Here is an 18,839-nt window from a genome sequence, read left to right on the forward strand (position 1 = left end):
CCACCGCGTCACAACATTTCCTGGCAGCGCGCTCGGCAGACGCGCGTCTCGCGCCAGTCGGCCCCGATGCTCCAGAGTGTGTTCTGCTGCCGCAAGGTCTCACTGTCATTGCCACGGGCCCCATGCCATCTGTACCATACCACCATGTGACGCTATGTAGTGCCAGTGTGTGTGTGTGATGTTTGTGTTCAAGTACGTCAGGAAGTACTTGGGAATGGGTCTGCCTGATCTGACGGTGAGTTCACGACCTTCTTCGTTCGATCTGTGCGATCTTCGTTTGTTTTTTCTTTATTTTTTTGTGGCGTCCAAATCTAAATGAAGTTTTTTCGGCCAGTGTCAAGGGATATGCATAGTGTTATAAAACATGGATGTTTTACTTCTACTGCCTTTTCGTGGATTCCGTGGAGAATGAATCTTCCGCTATGAGTTTTTATGAGTATTATTCGTTTCTTTTCGTTGATTGTGAAGTCGAAGTCGAAACAGTTTTCTACATGCATACAGATATTATTGCGCAGCATTTTCCTATCGTCCGCAAGCTGTTATTTCTATATTATACTACATATAGAATTTCTTCTAAAGCAGACAACTTAATCAACCCATGATTCATTCGCAAACTAATTGAATAGATGATCATAATTATGACAAACTGCGTCTAGTATATTTAGATTTCACGTTGCGGCTTCAAAGATTTAACTCATCGCTGTGTGTAAGCTACTGTGACAACAGATAATTTACTTACTGCTTTAGTTACTATAATTTAGAGTCAAATGTCCCTAACTCTTATTTTAGAATTAAATTAGGCAGGCATTATTCTATTCAGAATAATAAGCTTTGTTAGAAATAGTTTCAGACTAAATGCATCGCCATTGGCCTTAGGTCTGACATGGTACTTTAATTTTCATGCAGTAATTTACTGATAGCTAAACATATGACCTGTTTATTATCGGAAAAAGAAGAAGACTGAATTAAAAACCAAAATTAGCCTCGCAAAGAACACCGATGCTTTATCATTTATTGCTCGAGGACTGATATTCGAGGAAAATAGTCCGAACTAATTCCAGCTAGATTTACTTCGAGGAATATGAACAAGGAGCTTTCTGTTCGCAGGATAAACCCTAGCTATCTATCAAGAAGCGAAGTGCGTAAATTGTTTTTCCAAGACGCGTTTGTTATTAGTTTCAAAGCCGCTCGTCGCCGAAAATAACTGTGACACAAAGCGAACGAACTATGATATCAGGCGTTACACATATGAACGAATAATACTATCAATGCGCTCTTGAACTAGATACTTTTAACTGGGTATATGCTTATTTTATCAAGTCACGGGTATCCGCTGTAAAATCCTTATCTAGTTCACAATAGGTGCTTTAAAGTTGAACTTGGATGTTGACGGTGGCCATTGCATAGAGGTCGCTGCAGACCATTTCCCCCTGAAAATGGGAGAGGGGCTACAAGCAGTATGAGTATAGAAGGAAATTTCTAATATGCTTGTGAGCAAGTTCACGTAAAAATCGTTGATTTGTCTCCATTTTCTGTGTCTTATTTGAATTCAAAGGTCAGCTTGCTTCACCTTTTTGTTCAACTCGTTCAAAAGACGTTTCAATTGGTTGAATACGACTTCAATTTAGCCGTTTGAGCTTTTCATTCTTACTGAATGCAATTGGACTTGTTCAAATAATTTGTTGCCAAATTTATGTTGTTTAGAATAGAATAGTTTATTTCTAAGAATATGGTTACAACTGTTCTTAAAATGACAAAGTTCTAGATAGATATTCTGCCGTACCTTGTTTATTATTTTCCATCATAGCATCGTTCAGCAAAAAATACTTCTGCTGTTTCAACTTATTCGAATTTTCATCCTACAGGCTTGTTATGTCTTCGTAATAGTTCTCATTCGTGAATTTGTGTAATGAACAAAAGTTGTCGATTGTCTTTGCCAATGTCAAGATAGCTGTATACTCTGCCTCGCAAGATCTTTTGTTTATATTTTCGGCGATTTTGTTGTACGAAACAGCTGCTACAATGATAAAAACACAAATAAATCTTCCATGCTAGTAAACAGCATCTCATTCTGTTTATTCGTTATGACCCAAGTACACAACGTTAATGACCCAAGTAAAATAAAAACTAGGAGATAATTTGTTGTGTCTTTGCTACCTTTATGGGACTATTCCCACTGGAAAACCCTAGTTCCTACCACTGCAAATCCTGTGTAGCCAAGATCTTCAGCTTATCGCCAATGCAAATCCAACCAGTGAAGGTCACGTTTGTCCCGGGGGAAAGTTAAATTGTCATTGGACCGGAACGAAATTAAACAGAAGAACTTAGGAGAAGTTCGAAGTTATAAGGTTCGACTTTCCTTCAGCTGTGTTTGGTCCAACTACAAGAGTGCAGTCAGATTGTTTAAATGTGTTGTTTATCGGTGTTGCTAGGAGCGTTAGCCCAGTTCCCTGGTGCAGGTGGGGTCAGATATTAATAGACGCAGACTGAACCGTCCGAATGACACCAACACTAATGCGATCTACATCTGGTGCAATGACTGTGACATGTTATGTAAAAAGACAAAACAAGTGACATTCACAGTTCTGTTCCCAATGAAGAGCAACAATCGGAAAATTTATTCATGTCATTTTGGGTAATCCTAATTAAAAAGTCGCTATCGTTCTGATAATCCCGAAATTTTTAGGATTTTTTCTCCAAGTAAAAATTTTTACATATCGGTAAATCAGTTATTGTTTAGAAAGCTTTCATTCCTTTGAGTTTGTTTCCCGGTTCAGCCGGGGTCACAAAAGTGTATATTTAGCAGCCGGCTGAACTCGCTGAATGACACAAAGAGTGCGGTGAATTAGAACAATATCGCGGTCATTCACGTACAGCTGAAAACAATGTATTCGACTTTTTACGCTATTGCTGAAAAAATCTAAAATAAAATGTGGTAAATGTAACTCAATTTTTTATCTCTTCGTCTTGTTTGTAGAAATAGTGAATCGCTTCAGTTGTCCGCTAGTTGTTATTGCTGTTTTTGTTGGTCCGTTAATTTCAGTCAAATGACTTCCACTGCTGGACGTAGGCCTCCCAAGGACTTCCACATTGTATTTGGCCATAAAAAAATCTTTATTCATTAACTACAGAGCAAGAGAGTTTACTAGTTTCATTTACATAAATAATATTACCATTTTTCATTGCATCATAGACAAATTACATTCATAGTAAATAAACATCGACAACCAATGACGCATGCGACTGATTGTTTCCGCGTAGAATCCATCACCCGGCTGAATCACATCAATTGATCTAATTTATCAAGCAATGTTTGCATTTCCTTGGACTCCTATCGCCATATTTGTAATTTTATTCATTTTAACACTCACTTAGGTCACAACTTTTATTCTTCTTGAAATATAAAATGTTGTGCACCTGTTTATTGTTGATCCGAGAGAAAACACCCTAAACATGCATTTAAAATCAACCATTTGAATGGTGTTTAAGAGTGTTTATGTACATGTTGATTTGACATTTACCCAGTTCAAGTGAAGAAGTTCGAGGCAATTTGGACCTTATTACTTAAGAGTTTTTAACTTGTAATATTTTAGATTCTATTGTGAGTAATATTGGACTTGTAAAATTTTAAATGCATGTTTTAGGACTTAGAATAATTTGCTAAAAAACGAGGGAACGGGGAATCCATGCCCGATTTTGTTGATATTTAAGTTAAACGAAAACACTTGTAATTTTTTCATAGATTTGTCATATTAGTAAAAAGTTAGATTTTACAAATTGAAATATTTTGTTTATGCACAGTCTTTTAATTGTAATTTCATCATGGAAGGTTTAATTAACGTTCAGAAAGACTTACAAAAAGCTATTGAAAAGGGTGCAGTTAATTATAGGAAAAGTCCAAAGGATAGAATCACTATTGAATATTTAGAAACTAGATTGGAAAATGTGGAAAGAGATTGGGGATTATTTTATAAAAATCACAATAAGTTAGTTCTTCAGTACGAGGGCAAAGAATTGGAAAATAGTTCATATGTCATTAACGACATCTATGATAATACTGAGGAATCTTACATAATGTATAAATCCTGTTTGAAGACTGAGTTAAATAAATTATTGGCTTATGCACAAAGAGAAAAATCTGCTAATTTAAATGTTGAAAAATGTGAGTCCAATAATTCTTTTGTTAATTTACCTAAAATATCGATTCCGAAGTTTTCTGGTAATTATTCAGAGTGGCCAACCTTTAGAGACTTGTTTACTTCACTCGTACATAATAATAATTCACTCGATGATGTACAAAAATTACATTACTTAAAAGGCCAACTGTCAGGAGAAGCAGAACAATTAATAAGACATACTCCTATTACCAGTGATAATTATTTGCAGTGTTGGGATCTATTAGTAAAGAGATACAACAATAAACGTTATCTTTCAAATTGCATTTTGAAACGATTATTTAGTCAAAAACAATTAAATGTTGAATCATCATCGGGATTAAAGGAATTGTTGGACACTACATGTGACTGTTTAGGTGCGCTACAGAACATAGGTATACAGGTGTCCACATGGGATGTTATTATCATTCATATAGTAACGTTTAAATTGGACTTAGAAACGCGTAAACAGTGGGAATTACATATTTCTAATATTGATGCCAATATTTTACCAACTTGGAACCAACTTAAGGAGTTCTTAGAGAGTCGTTTTCGGGCTCTGGAGTTCGTAGTTGCGAAGAGACCTTTCCAACAAAATAGTAGTCCTCAGAACAAGCCCAAGGTATTGCTTTCTACTAGTGGTTCTGGTATGCGATGTGAATACTGCTCAGATGTTCACAAGTTATGTTTCTGTAAAGAGTTCGCTAAACAAGATTGTGCAAGACGACGTGAGTTCGTTCTTAAAAATCGCATTTGTTTTAATTGTTTGGGCAGTGATCACACCGCTTACGAATGTAAAAGCCCCAGTACCTGCAAAATATGTAAAAGGCGCCACCACTCGTTACTTCACATAGCATCTGAAAAGGTAAACGAAAAGAGTTCATCTGAAGAGGTCTCTCCACTGGTGACTTGTCTGTCAACAATGGAAAAACCTAAGCAGGTTTTATTAGCCACCGCGTTAGTAAATGCCGAGTCGCAAACAGGTGAATTTCAAGTTATACGGGCGTTGCTTGATCAAGGCTCTCAGGCGTGCTTTATTACCGAAGCCACTGTGCAGCTTTTGAGATTAAAAAAGAGATCAATTCATGGCGTTATTTCAGGATTGGGAGATAATAAATCAGTAACTACCAAATATGAGGTCAACTTTACAATACAGTCGCGTTTTGATCCTTTGCATAAAATACCTATCAAGGCGTTCGTGTTAAAAAACATCACTTCATATTTGCCTGAAAAGCACATCAAGTCAATAAATTGGATAGATTTGCAATACTTACCGCTAGCGGATCCTGGGTTCACTGCATCAGGTAAGATTGATTTGCTGATTAGTGCAGAAGTTTACAGCTACATTCTGAAAGAAGGGTTAATGAGAAGTCCAACGGGATCGTTGATCGCGCAGAACACCACATTGGGGTGGATCGTTTCGGGTGTAGTTGACACTGGCAATGTTACGGAAAAGAATAACAAATCTAAGGTCATTTCAAGAAATATAACTGTCATGCACGCACAAGTAAATGAGGACGACATTTTAAGGAAGTTTTGGGAAATTGAAGAACAACTACCTGATAAACGGACTATCCTAACCGAAGAAGAACAACGCTGTGAGGACTTCTTTACAAGTACCACAGTGAGAACACCCGAAGGTCGTTACATTGTGAGGTTACCATTTCGTGAAGATCAACCGCAATGCACGAATCACGGGTCTAGAGATATCGCAGAAGCTAGATTTAGATCTTTGGAAAAAAGATTCGCAAAGGACAAACACCTAAAAGAAAAGTACACAGAAGTAATAAATGAATATCTAACTTTAGACCACATGAGGCCAGCCAATGAGAACATAAAGGAAAATGAAGCAACTTATTTACCACATCACGCTGTTGTACGAGATGATAAAACGACAACAAAGGTTCGAGTGGTATTTAATGCCTCAGAGAAGAACAAGAAGGGCGTATCATTAAATGATACTCTTATGATTGGCCCCACCATACAAGCGGACCTTCGCCATACTGTGATGCGATGGAGAGAACACCCGATTGCTTTAGTAGCGGACATCGTCAAAATGTATCGCCAGGTTTTAGTAGCAGAGGAAGACGTGAAGTACCAACGTATCCTGTGGCGCGACGAACCTGAAAAACAAATAAAGGAATATGAATTACTGACAGTTACTTTTGGAACAGCATCGGCGCCTTACCTTGCGGTCAGAGTGTTGCAGCAAATCGCCATGGACGAAGGCCAAGAAGTTCCTCAAGCTGCTGAAAGGATTCTACAGAGCTTTTATATGGACGATCTGATGACTGGTTGTTCAAGCGCCGAAGAAGGTGTAGAGCTCTATAATCAGTTAAGCAAAATATTAGAAAAGGGCGGATTTAAATTACAAAAGTGGAACAGTAATGATAAAACGTTAGTTGAAACTATCAAGGAGATGGAAAGGGAAAGTGACGGGTTAGTGACGGAGGAGGTGATAGAAGGAATTAAGGACAGTAATAATACACAAGAAACAGAACTAAAGCTCAAATTAGACCAAACAGTAAAAATATTAGGACTTACCTGGAACCGCGACGACGACTTCCTGCAGTACTCGGTGATCCTTCCTCCAGCAACCGCACCTGTAACTAAAAGAACAATTATAGGAGATATAGCGAGACTGTTCGACCCACTAGGATGGATAGCGCCTACAATCATCATAGCAAAGATTTTTATTCAGCGTTTATGGTTAGCTGGTGTAGGTTGGGACGAACAGCTTTCTAATGAACTATTAGATGAATGGAACACTTACCGAAAATCATTATTGGATCTAACCAAAATCAGAATTCCACGTTGGCTTGGTACTTGTCCAGACGACGTCCAGGTCGAACTTCACGGGTTTTGCGATGCCTCCAAGGCAGCCTACTCCGCAGTTATCTATTTAAGGACAATCAACATACAAGGACAAGTGAATGTATCACTTCTAACTGCCAAAACAAGAGTAGCGCCTATCAAGCAAGTGAGCATCCCAAAGCTGGAACTATGTGGAGCGGTTCTGTTGTCAAGATTGTTAACTGAGACTGCTAAGGTTCTTAACATTCCCAAGGACAAGGTTAAAGCGTGGACCGATTCCACCATTGTTCTTGCATGGCTGAATGCTCACCCTAGTAAATGGAAAACCTATGTCGCCAACAGAACCTCGGAAATTCTAACGAACATGAACTCATCGCAATGGAGCCATATTTCTACGAAGCACAACCCTGCCGATTTAGCTTCTCGAGGAGTTTTGCCGGTTCCTTTAGCTGAGAGTAGCCTATGGTTCAAAGGGCCACAGATAATTCAAGAACAAATCATAACTTACCCTAGAGCGACGGATTTGAAGGGCACCCTTGAAGAATCAGCCGGTAGAACTTATGTGGCAACCATCCCGGATGATACGATTTTCAAAAGATTTTCTTCACTGTCGAAATTACTGAGAGTCGTAGCATACTGTAGAAGGTTCATAAGACGAACAAGATCCACATATTTACGCAAGGATGAAATTGATGAAGCTCTACAGTGCTGTATTAGACGAGCTCAAAGAGAATCATTTCCATCTGAATATGCTCAATTGTTGGTTGGAAATTCGGAACACAAGTTAAGTTCATTGAGATCACTATGTCCATATTTAGACGACAACAAGATCATCAGAGTCACAGGTAGATTGCAAAAAGCACAAGGAGATGAGAACTTTAAGCATCCAATAATTTTGCCAAAGAATCACCAACTCACCAAGTTGATAGTAGCTGACGCACATGAAAGAACGTTGCACGGCGGTCCCCAGTTAATGATAAATTATCTGCGGTCTGCTTACTGGATAATTTCAGTCAGAACAATTGTGAGACAGCACGTTCATGCATGTGTGATCTGTGCTAAACAAAAGGCTCAGACCAAGGCTCAATTTATGGGCTCATTGCCTTCAGTAAGATGCACGCCAGCTAGACCATTTCTTCACAGTGGTTTAGATTATGCTGGACCCATCAATATAAGGACATCCAAGGGTAGAGGTCATCGCTCTTATAAAGGATACATCTCATTGTTTGTATGCATGAGTACGCGCGCTATTCATCTCGAGCTGGTGAGTGATATGACCTCTCAAGCTTTTCTTGCAGCGTTCAAGCGATTCACTGCTCGTCGAGGACATTGTACCGACATTTGGAGCGATAACGGTACGACGTTTGTAGGAGCAAGCAAAGAGTTGCAGCAATTAAGTTCCATCCAAGAACCCATTGTACAAAATCTTGAAATGAATGGCACTACGTGGCATTTCATTCCCCCCCATGCCCCCAATTTCGGAGGTATCTGGGAGGCTGGAGTGAAATCTACTAAATTTCACCTCAAACGCGTAATTGGAGACCAAACTTTAACTTTCGAGGAATTAAGCACTCTCTTGTCTCAGGTGGAAGCATGTTTGAATTCACGTCCGATAAGTGTCATTCATAGTGACGATCCTAGTGAACCACTTCCACTAACTCCAGGACACTTTTTAATTGGAGAGTCACTCTTGACAGTACCAGAGCCCAATTACGAAACCTCATCATTAAGCTCTTTAAGTCGTTGGAAGTTAATACAGAGATCAGTTCAAACCTTTTGGAGACGTTGGTCTCAGGAGTATTTGGCATCAATGTTAAACCGATATAAATGGAGATCTCACACTCCAGAGCCAGAGATCGGTCAGATTGTTTTAATTAAAGAAGACGATTTGCCTCCTAGTAGGTGGCTTTTAGGACGCATTTTAGAGAAGCATCCAGGTAATGATAACCTATCACGTGTGGTCACCTTGCGCACTAAGTCATCCGTCATAAAAAGACCTACCTCAAAACTTTGTATTCTGCCTATAGCAAACTAAGTTTGTATTGTTAAAAATGTTATTTTATTAAGTACCTACTATGTTATTTAAGTTAAGACATTAGTTAAGTACCAACCCAATGTTTAGTTCATTAAGTTTTGTAGGCCATTCCTGCAATTAAATGGCCTAAGGGGGCGGTATGTTTAAGAGTGTTTATGTATTAAGTTCAAAACGCCACCAACAGATGGCGCTGTACGTTATTAACTCGCGCAAGTGAAGTATTTTTTGGCCCATACATATATGGCTGACTACAGAGTCCATTTTTGAACAACTTAATACACGTTTTGTCTTAGTACAATACTATTGTGGTTTTATTTGAGTTAACCCTTTAGTACAGTTCAGAACATCGCAAGTTCAGTGTGTTAACAAATGGTGTGACCGTTAAATCTAGTGTTATTTTAGCAGACTAGCTAGTCTAAAGCATTTATGTTTTCACTGCCATTATCGTCATTTTTCCTACAAATAAGACCATGACTTAATTTGCAGAAAGTAACTAGGGTCGCCCGCTTCATAATATCTGAGCATCAGTGGCTTCTTACTCTGCCTTTACGCACCATGCATTACAATAGTAAGGGCTTTGCCACATTGGCTGATAACAAGCGTTTTCAAAGCGGAGGGGCGTCGCAGCAAACACGCCGCGGATGCGCAACGTTTCCGCCTAGAGTTTTCGCCTTGTATTCGCCGCGCAGCCGCTCCGCTTTGAAAACGCTTGCAGTGTACCAACACATTAATAGATTCGATAAAACGGTCAGTGTCTTATTCGTTCTCGCACTTCACTTTTCCTATCGTGTGTTTCCGTTGTCCTGGCACTTTGTATATTTTCCTAACCCTTATGTTTCCCCTCAGGAGGTGCGCGCCGAGCGCGATGTGCTTCAAGCGCGCATGTCGGAGCAGGCGCTGAAGATCTCGTCGCTGTCGGCGCGCCTGCAGCAGCAGCGCAACGACGCCGAGGCGCTCGCGCACCACGCCTCCTCCCAGCTGTCCGTCCAGCTGCACGACGCGCGAGCAGAGGTAACTATCACAGGTCCTGCGATAAGCTGTAATAGCCCATTGAAGAGTTGTTGAGTCCACCGCTGACTGGGCAAAGGTCTAAGGGCCTTGCCAGACTAGCGGTTTTTTTATTTTTTATCCACAACGAGGAAGCTCTTGGCCTGTATCTCACCTGATGGCAAGTGATGATCAGGCCGAAGGTGGAAGCGAGCTTCACCCGGAATCCTCAACCACGGAGGAACTGGCTATCTTACCCCTAACTGCCGGAACACAACATTACTGTTAACATTGTTGTTATGGCGACAGACTTAAGTAAGATGGTGGTAGCTAGCCAGGCGAGCTTAGAACAAGCCCTACCACCAACCAAACCGAACAGAAAAATCTGCCCCCACTGGGAATCGAACCCGGGACCTCTGCGTCTGAAGCAGGTGGTCTTACCACTAGACCACAGAGGCGGTTTGCAAGCGGAGCGGCGGCGCGGCAGGCACGCCGCGGTCAACAAAATGCTTGCAAATAGCCGCGGCGTACGGCGCCGCGCCGTCGCTCCGCGTTGAAACCGCTTGTAATCCGCCAGTGTGGCAAGGCTCTAAGTGTTCACGAAACCTCGCTTTACTCAGCTATCCCCAAACATTTACATTTTTGGATCTATTTCGAGCAGCTCTATGCGCGACGCTGGTGTAAACTTTAGTCCACTGCTGGCTGGAGAACCTGGGACCGCAACTCGGCAAACGAAGTGTAGCATGCGTTAGGTAAAGTGACGACTTACGAAAAATCACTAGCACAAGCTAGACGAAACAAGCAACATTTTTATAAATTTTCTGTCAAGGCAGATTCTGTGGAACAAGTTTATCATCATCAAGAAAGTTCCTTATTTTTCAATGGCTCCATCCATTGATTCACTCAAATTAACACAAGATTCAACATTGTTCTAGTTTTGTATGTCAATTAATGAAGACTCTGCTTATTCTGTACGATAATAATAAAGCTTCAAGTCGCTTACAGCAACGAAGCGTAGGCGACGGTCACTACCCACGGCAATCTTCAATATTATTCATGCAATTGTAAAACAGGTCATTGCTCATTTCTATTACCTTTCCTCTTTCCTTAGGTCTTAGTCTTAGATCACCAGCACACGCAACGTCTCTTTCAATTGAGATTAATATTATATTGTTATTGCAGGTCCAGAAGTTAAAAGAAGATCTAGAATCGAAAGACAAACAGCTGCATCGACTCAAACAGAATTTAGACGAAAAAGACAAGTTGAACGAGCAACATCAATCGTTGTATGGAAACTCATGTAAGTCCACCTTCAATTTATTTGAATCAATCATAATTAGACGTCACTTTTTGCTTATTTTTAGTCTATTCATAAAGCTTCAAAAGTGTTTTCCAACAGCAGACTTTGATTTACTACTATCTTATTATGGATGTTTGGATGTCAACATGTTTGTTACTCTTTCACGCAAAAACTACTGAACGGATTTTGATGAAACTACATTATTATTATTTATAACCCAGAATAACATATAGGCTATAATTTATGACGATCTGTGACAAAATAAATTTCACGCGGTTGAAGCCGCGGGCAAAAGCTAGTTTAAAATAAAAATCAAGGTCTACAACAAAATCGGCCTTCTCATAATTTTCATCACAAAATAACTAATCATCTTTAGTTAATATAAACTTTTCTTTCTCATAGATCGTTACAATCCCACTTTTAAAACAGGCAATCCCAAAGACAAAGTGGTGATTCTGGAGCGCGAACTGTCATCGGCGCAAACTCGCATTGCTCAACTAGAAGCCATCGCGCGCGGCCTCGAAGCTGATAAAGATGAGTTAAACTCGGCCCTGCGCGACCACCAGAGGGCGCTGGCCGAGAAGGAGGAGCAGCTGCAGGAACTCTTGGGTGAGATAAGATATGATAAATGATTATGTACAGAGCATAAAGTTAATATTCCTTCGGAATAGAGCAACAACCACGAGCTGTCAAACGAACGACCAATTTTGGATGACACTTTTGTGTCAGTGTCAGTAATTTCACTGTTTTGTACAATAAATCAATCACTGAACCAGTCACCACTTTTCTCATAAACATCCACGATTTCACTCACGAAAAATCTGAAATATATCAGTTCAAATTTCCAGCGTGCCACTGCGTGCCTCTGAACTGTCAAATAGTTGCAAAAAATGGTTCTGTTTGACGTGACGGCGATGACATATTGCATCTTTTTTATCACACAGTGTTGCTGCTAGTGACATATCGCTCGCTCAGCTCTTTGTTGCTCTATTCCGCTAAGTATATTAACTCTATGGCACCGTGAGAAATTATTTCATTTTTGTATTTAGGACAACCAATTCAATTTCCTAACATTACTGGTTTATACAGGCAACAGAGTGCCTATTATTCTTTAAACGCTTACATGAAATCTCGCTAATGTTTTGGTTGTTTAATTAAATATAAGCGGCCGTGGCAAGATACCAAATCGAGCTGCCAAGAAAATATTTTTATTTATATTTCCGTAAAGCCAACTCGTCGGCTTATTAACGTGTTCGTAACCAAATATTATCATATGAAAATAAAATCCGCTTCGCACTTCCAGAGTTAAACAAAATCAGCACAAATATGACTTGTTTTCGTTAGCTTCCTGTGCATTCATTGAATAAACATTTTGGATTAACTCCAACTCCCGCGCACTAATTTAGTTGAACAGATACGCCTAGACCGCGCGTCACCTAATTTACTATTTATCACTACTCATAAATAACATTTCCCCGCAGCGCTGAAACTGGACGATGACAACCAAAGGGAGAAAAGCGAGGACGGAGGGAAAGCGTCCGCTCGCACGCTCAGCGATATCGTGTCGATATCGGAGTTCGACGAGCAGGACTTGCAAATGAGGCGAGCGGAGCTCAAAGGTCACAATACGAGTCTGACGGGCGCGCCGCATGCGTCTGACTCGAGAGACAAAATGCTAAACAGGACGCTGCCCCCGGAACTGTCTCGTCCGAACATGAGCTCCCTCAATATCGAGTACATCGACAGTCTGGACGCGCCGCATGGCACTCCCCGCGCCGATTCATTGCCCGCGCACCTCACCTCTACTCAAAACAAGGATAGATACAAACGCAACGTCAACGAAACCATGATGTTCGGCACCCTTGACAAGTTCGGCGAGAGCGTCAAGCACTCCACCGCTCAGAACATCCCCGACAATTGCTCCATGTACCCCAATAGAGACGTCAGCGACAGTAAAGACCACAGCGTCGAACCCAAGAAGATCAACTTCTCCGTTGAACCCTCCCACGACAACAGAACGCACGACGAGGAGGAATTCACGTCGCTCAGAGAATTAGGAATCAGCTTGGACATCCGGCAGGAGAATTTCCCGGACATTTTGACTCAGTTGAAACACGAAATCAAAAAGTCCCGAGCGGAGTTGGAGATTTGCAAATCTGAGCTGAAAAATGCCGAGGAGCAGCTCTGTGAGTTCCCAGCTTTGAAAGAGGAAGTGGAAGAGTTGAAGGGGCTATTGGAGAACACGATGGCCACCATGGAGACAGATAAGAAGTTCTATGAGAATCAACTGGAAAACTTCTCATCGAACAAAAAGTTGCTGGAACAACGATTGACCGAATTGACTCAGGAGGTCGGGGAGAAATCTAAGGATTTACATTTGCTCAAAGAAGATATTTTAAGAAGGGAGAATATGATTCTCGAACTCGCAAAGGAGAAGCGTAATTTGACAAACAAAATGACTGAACTCGAAGTTAAAATTGACGAACTGCAGAGCAGAAACAATGTATTAGAAAAGTGTGAAACGGAAAATCACCAACTGAGAGAGAAATTGCAGGAAATGCAAAAACTGGAACAACTAGTTTCCGAGAAAAACCACCAAATAGACTCTTTAAATCAACATTTAGATAGGTTAGATGATTTGCAAAGGTGTCTTAATGACAAAACCGAAGAATTAGAAAACTTGAAAGAAGCCTTAGAAGAGAAATCTAGCGAGGTCTTCCAAATGCAAGATACAGTGGAGGCTTTAAATCGAGACATCGCCAAGCTCAACGAGCATAATAACCAACTCAATGACAGCAACAAAGAATTAAAACTAAAACTTAGTAAACTAGAAAAGGAGCAAGAGAATGCTTCTTTAAAACTACAAAGTAGCGAGAGTGAGTTAGAAAGAGCTAACTCCCTAAATAATGAATTGACATCAAAAATTGATGAGCTCAAATTGTTGACTGACAAATTAAAAGACAAAGAAACTGAAATCGAGATCTTACATGAGGACATAAATGCTTTCCACGAGGAGATAGCGTCGTTGAAGGAACAAATGAAGATGGTTTCGCGGAGTCCCTCGCCCCGGAGTAAGAATGGCGACGACAAGAAAGTGGCCGACCGGCAGGCGAGCAATGATAAGAAGCAGCTCGTCAAGATCAGGAAGCAAATATCGCTGCTGCAACACGAATTGGATTTTAACAAGAAGGAATTAAATGACAAGGTGAGTAGCATCTAATTTGATTAATACACAATTCGTAATTTCAGTTAAAAGTAGTCAATTACAGTAGAAACCCGACTATCCGGATCAATTAAAATCAGGGGTGTTTCGGATAATCTAAAATCCGGATAATCGATTTCAAAGTAAATCAAACAATAATTAACTTTTTACAATAGAAAGGGTTTTCAATACATCATTAAAATTTAAAGTCTAAAAATCTTAAATTTAGACCATTGGTTGAATCCATTTCTTTTAACAATGAACTAAAACGACGTCCGTACCGTGTTACGGTGGTGGCGCCTTCCGTTTTTATGGGTCCAGACCTCAAATCGGTAATTAGAAATCGTGAAGAATGAGTCCGGATAATTGAAAGAAAGAAAGAAGAAAGAAAAACATTTATTTGGTTCCAACTTAAAATTAATTCTGTGTGTTATACACACAGAATCAGATAACAAAAAACAAGTACAAGTTAGAACCAAAATTGGCCACCGCTCAGCATGTGTCATGCTCTGGAGTGGTAAATAAAACCAGAACACGACGCTGTTATTCTGCTAATCTAATTGGATATCCAGATAATCGAGATTCTACTGTACTTCCCATTTTAGGGACGGTATCATCAAAAACACTACTAAAAATATTGGAATTAATCGTGGGCTTGAATGTTGTGTGCTGTACACGAGGTTAGATCGAGTTTTAACATTCATTTCACAATACGAGCCAGTGTAAATAATGGCAATTTTATGAAAATCCTACTCTGTTACCTATTTAATCAAATACTCATCGCTGATTCTGCTCCTATAGGCCTTCGAACTAGCAAAAGCGAAGCTGGACGTGACGGAGCTCCGCAACAACCTGGGCCAGGCCGCCGGCGCCGCCGCCGACAAGGAGCTGGCCACGGCGCGCTTGCAGCACGACCTGCAGACCCTGGCTGCGGAGAAGGAGCAGCTGGCTGAACAGCTCATGAACGTGTCTGCCAGGTAGGGACCGGGATTCATATTTGTGAGTCAAATAGCTCGCCGTAAAGTAGTTTGTATGCCTACTTGAAGGACGATAGATCTTAAGAAAATATAGATTGTTTCATCCACGACGACCCTCCCCACCATTAGTTGTTGCTGTTGTCCATTTTATTAGTTGTCTCGACTGTGCGACTGGCACCCGCAGTGAGTGTACGAGCCCGATAGCAACATAATTACGCGCGAGCGATAAGTATGAGTAGCTTGGGGTCATTGGACAAAATTCTATGTGCTCACAGACCAGACTATACACGCTAAATCATCCATGAGTGCACACGCACACGGCACACTATAATAATAACGCTCAGATTGCTCGGATCAAACTCCCCGCGCTTGCTTCGACCAAAAGTGGGTGGGGCGCGTCTTCGTGGGTGAAACGATCTTTAGCAGCTGGCTGCTAACAGTTAGATGAAATAAGCAGGAGCTCGTGTTTTGAGGCACTTTTTAGGGCTTACTTTCAGAAGCGGATTATACCATTGACTGAAATTGTGATGATCAAATTCGATTCGATTCTCCATTTTATAAGAGACTATGCAATATTGCGTCATTGCTGTAATATATCTAATTTGTGCTTGTCGTTGCAGAATAAGAGAAGAGTCAAACACGTCAGAATTAAAGGCGAAGCTGCGCGAAAAGACTGAAAGATGCCAAGAACTGGAGAATGAACTACAGGACATGAAGGAGCTTGTTGACAGGTGAATGAACTATTCATTTAATTGAATTGTTTTCGTTCGTTTCAGTCAAATGACGTCCACTGGGAAAAGGCCTCCAAGTAATTCCACAACAACTGGCCTTACGTTCCAGGTACTTCCTGTGACTTTCATCAGATTGTCGATCCACCTAAAGACCGGTCGCCGAGCAGATACAATTTCGTCCAATGACCCCAAGCTAGCCATTCTTATCATTCGCACGTAACTATATTTCTGTCGCGACTGTGCGACGGGCGGCCGCAGTGAGTGTGGGAGCGCGATAGCAATATAATTACATGCGAGCGATAGGGATGGGTAGCTTGGGGTCATTGGACGAAATTTCATCTGCTCGGCGACCGGACTTTAGTGGGAGGCCTGCCCACATTTCTTCTTCCAGCTCATAGTCGCCACTCGAGAATTGTTTTATATCCTTATTTTTCGTCCGGAACTCATAAGTATCTTTGTGGTCAGGTTACGAGAAGCCGAAGCGAACGAAGCGCTGCAGCAGCATTCCTCGCGCGCGCTGGTGGTGAGCGGCAGCCGCTCGCCCACCGCCGAGCTGGAGCGCGCGCTGCGGGACCAGCTCAACTACTCGCACTCGCTCGACGACGACATCTGCGAGCAGGTGAGCGAGCGAAGCGTGCAGCAGCAGCGAGCGAAGCGTGCAGCAGCAGTAGCGAGCGCTGGTGGTGGCACCGCCGAGCTGGAGCGCGCGCTGCGGGACCAGCTCAACTACTCGCACTCGCTCGACGACGACATCTGCGAGCAGGTGAGCGAGCGAAGCGTGCAGCAGCAGCGAGCGAAGCGTGCAGCAGCAGCGAGCGAAGCGTGCAGCAGCAGCGAGCGAAGCGTGCAGCAGCAGTAGCGAGCGCTGGTGGTGGCACCGCCGAGCTGGAGCGCGCGCTGCGGGACCAGCTCAACTACTCGCACTCGCTCGACGACGACATCTGCGAGCAGGTGAGCGAGCGAAGCGTGCAGCAGCAGCGAGCGAAGCGTGCAGCAGCAGCGAGCGAAGCGTGCAGCAGCAGCGAGCGAAGCGTGCAGCAGCAGTAGCGAGCGCTGGTGGTGGCACCGCCGAGCTGGAGCGTGCGCTGCGGGACCAGCTCAACTACTCGCACTCGCTCGACGACGACATCTGCGAGCAGGTGAGCGAGCGAAGCGTGCAGCAGCAGCGAGCGAAGCGTGCAGCAGCAGCGAGCGAAGCGTGCAACAGCAGGGGCGGTAGCTATCGGCGGCTCATTATCATCATCATGCTGCATGTCAGCCACTGGACGTCCACTGCTGAACATAGCCTCCCCCAAACGGACGGGATTGGCCTCGTAGTCCCGGCTAATACTATCGGCCCCCCTTTAAGTGGAGGCGTGGTGGGTCCCGCGGAGTAGGGCGGGACGTCCGCGGAAGACGCTTTGGTCGTTTCTAGCACCCAAGGCGTCGACCACTGTGCGGCAGACGGAACACCTTAAAAAATAAAAAAAAAAGCCCTCCCTCAAATCGACGGCTGATTGAGACTGACTTAAGGTCCTATGTCGTCTAGATGGGGCAGAGGGCGTCCACAAACACAAACAGTCCTCCATCGCGTTCGGTCTTGAGCTTCGCGCTTGATTTCGCTCGCGATTGAGACTAAATTAAATAGACAATAAAGGCGCTTACACCATCGCTAAATAAGACAAAACCATTCCACCAGCAAAACGAAAAGTTAATTTTAATAAGGCATACGTCATAAACTTGAGTTTATTGTCGACAACTGACGTGCAAAGCATCGAAATCTATATTTCAATGCACACGACCGAACCTTGGCAATGAAAATTTGACTGACACGCACATTGTCTTTATTGATGTAACCGGCTCGGTCACGAACTAACCGAATGTCTTGCCGTTTCAGATCCTATCGGCGAGCAGCGACGACCGCGAAGACATTCCGCGCCTCGCTTTGAACATATCAAAGTAAGTTTTAATACTTTTTAACTATATTGGTTCTAAGATTCTTTAACAATAGTTTAAAAAGACAAAAGTACCATTTCATAATCACAAGTATAATGCCATAATTTATTGCACAATTGATTTTCAATGTGGTATATTGGTTCGAAAATTCTTAAAATGTTTAAAATGTACCATTTCATAATCACAAGTAATATAATACTATAATTTTTTGCACAATTACACATAAAAGTTTATTTCATTCCAGCTTTTTTTTAAAATTTTATTAGATTTTATTAATTTTAAATAGAAGAGTCGTATTATCATAAAAAGTGTTGTCAATTGATCGGTGACGTACCTGCCTTATTGCATAAAACAAACACGGTATACTTTATACGTCACGCTGCTCGCAGCTTTCTTACGTGGGCAGTTAAACATTGCGCTCACAGCTGACCTAGGATGCGCGATCAAACACCGTCGATTTTAGACCAGTAGGCCTAAGATGCGTGCCGTGATAAGCGGTTATCACGCCATTTTATCGATTATTTATTTATTTATTTATTTATACTTCAGCACACAAAGTAACAAATGCACTGTGGCGGACTTAATGCCGGATGGCATTCTCTGCCAGTCAACCACGGGTCATGCAGAAAGAGTAAGGCGGTGCAAAAAATTTACACTTTTGATAATAATTAAACATTATTGATTATGCCCATACATTTTGACGT

General features: G+C 41.9%; 2 protein-coding genes across 2 annotated transcripts in view; both read left to right on the forward strand.

Annotated features, from left to right (window-relative positions):
- LOC135078570 (A-kinase anchor protein 9-like) overlaps positions 1-18,839 on the forward strand; it is a 96,156-nt gene that overhangs the window by 56,822 nt on the left and 20,495 nt on the right. Inside the window, exons 21-31 of the mRNA XM_063973101.1 lie at positions 5,551-6,732; positions 9,850-10,014; positions 11,173-11,290; positions 11,720-11,899; positions 12,772-14,495; positions 14,935-15,009; positions 15,294-15,469; positions 16,090-16,200; positions 16,666-17,000; positions 17,152-17,339; positions 18,077-18,138. Of these exons, the coding sequence (XP_063829171.1) occupies positions 5,551-6,732; positions 9,850-10,014; positions 11,173-11,290; positions 11,720-11,899; positions 12,772-14,495; positions 14,935-15,009; positions 15,294-15,469; positions 16,090-16,200; positions 16,666-17,000; positions 17,152-17,339; positions 18,077-18,138 (4,316 nt within the window). The remainder of the gene's footprint in view (positions 1-5,550; positions 6,733-9,849; positions 10,015-11,172; positions 11,291-11,719; positions 11,900-12,771; positions 14,496-14,934; positions 15,010-15,293; positions 15,470-16,089; positions 16,201-16,665; positions 17,001-17,151; positions 17,340-18,076; positions 18,139-18,839) is intronic.
- LOC135078573 (early endosome antigen 1-like) overlaps positions 37-18,839 on the forward strand; it is a 29,354-nt gene continuing 10,551 nt past the window's right edge. Inside the window, exons 1-10 of the mRNA XM_063973103.1 lie at positions 37-235; positions 9,850-10,014; positions 11,173-11,290; positions 11,720-11,899; positions 12,772-14,495; positions 15,294-15,469; positions 16,090-16,200; positions 16,666-17,000; positions 17,152-17,339; positions 18,077-18,138. Coding sequence (XP_063829173.1) covers positions 179-235; positions 9,850-10,014; positions 11,173-11,290; positions 11,720-11,899; positions 12,772-14,495; positions 15,294-15,469; positions 16,090-16,200; positions 16,666-17,000; positions 17,152-17,339; positions 18,077-18,138 — 3,116 coding nt within the window. The 5' untranslated portion in view covers positions 37-178. The remainder of the gene's footprint in view (positions 236-9,849; positions 10,015-11,172; positions 11,291-11,719; positions 11,900-12,771; positions 14,496-15,293; positions 15,470-16,089; positions 16,201-16,665; positions 17,001-17,151; positions 17,340-18,076; positions 18,139-18,839) is intronic.

Source organism: Ostrinia nubilalis, chromosome 15 (assembly GCF_963855985.1).
Source record: "Ostrinia nubilalis chromosome 15, ilOstNubi1.1, whole genome shotgun sequence".
NCBI classification, from domain to species: Eukaryota; Metazoa; Arthropoda; class Insecta; order Lepidoptera; family Crambidae; genus Ostrinia; species Ostrinia nubilalis.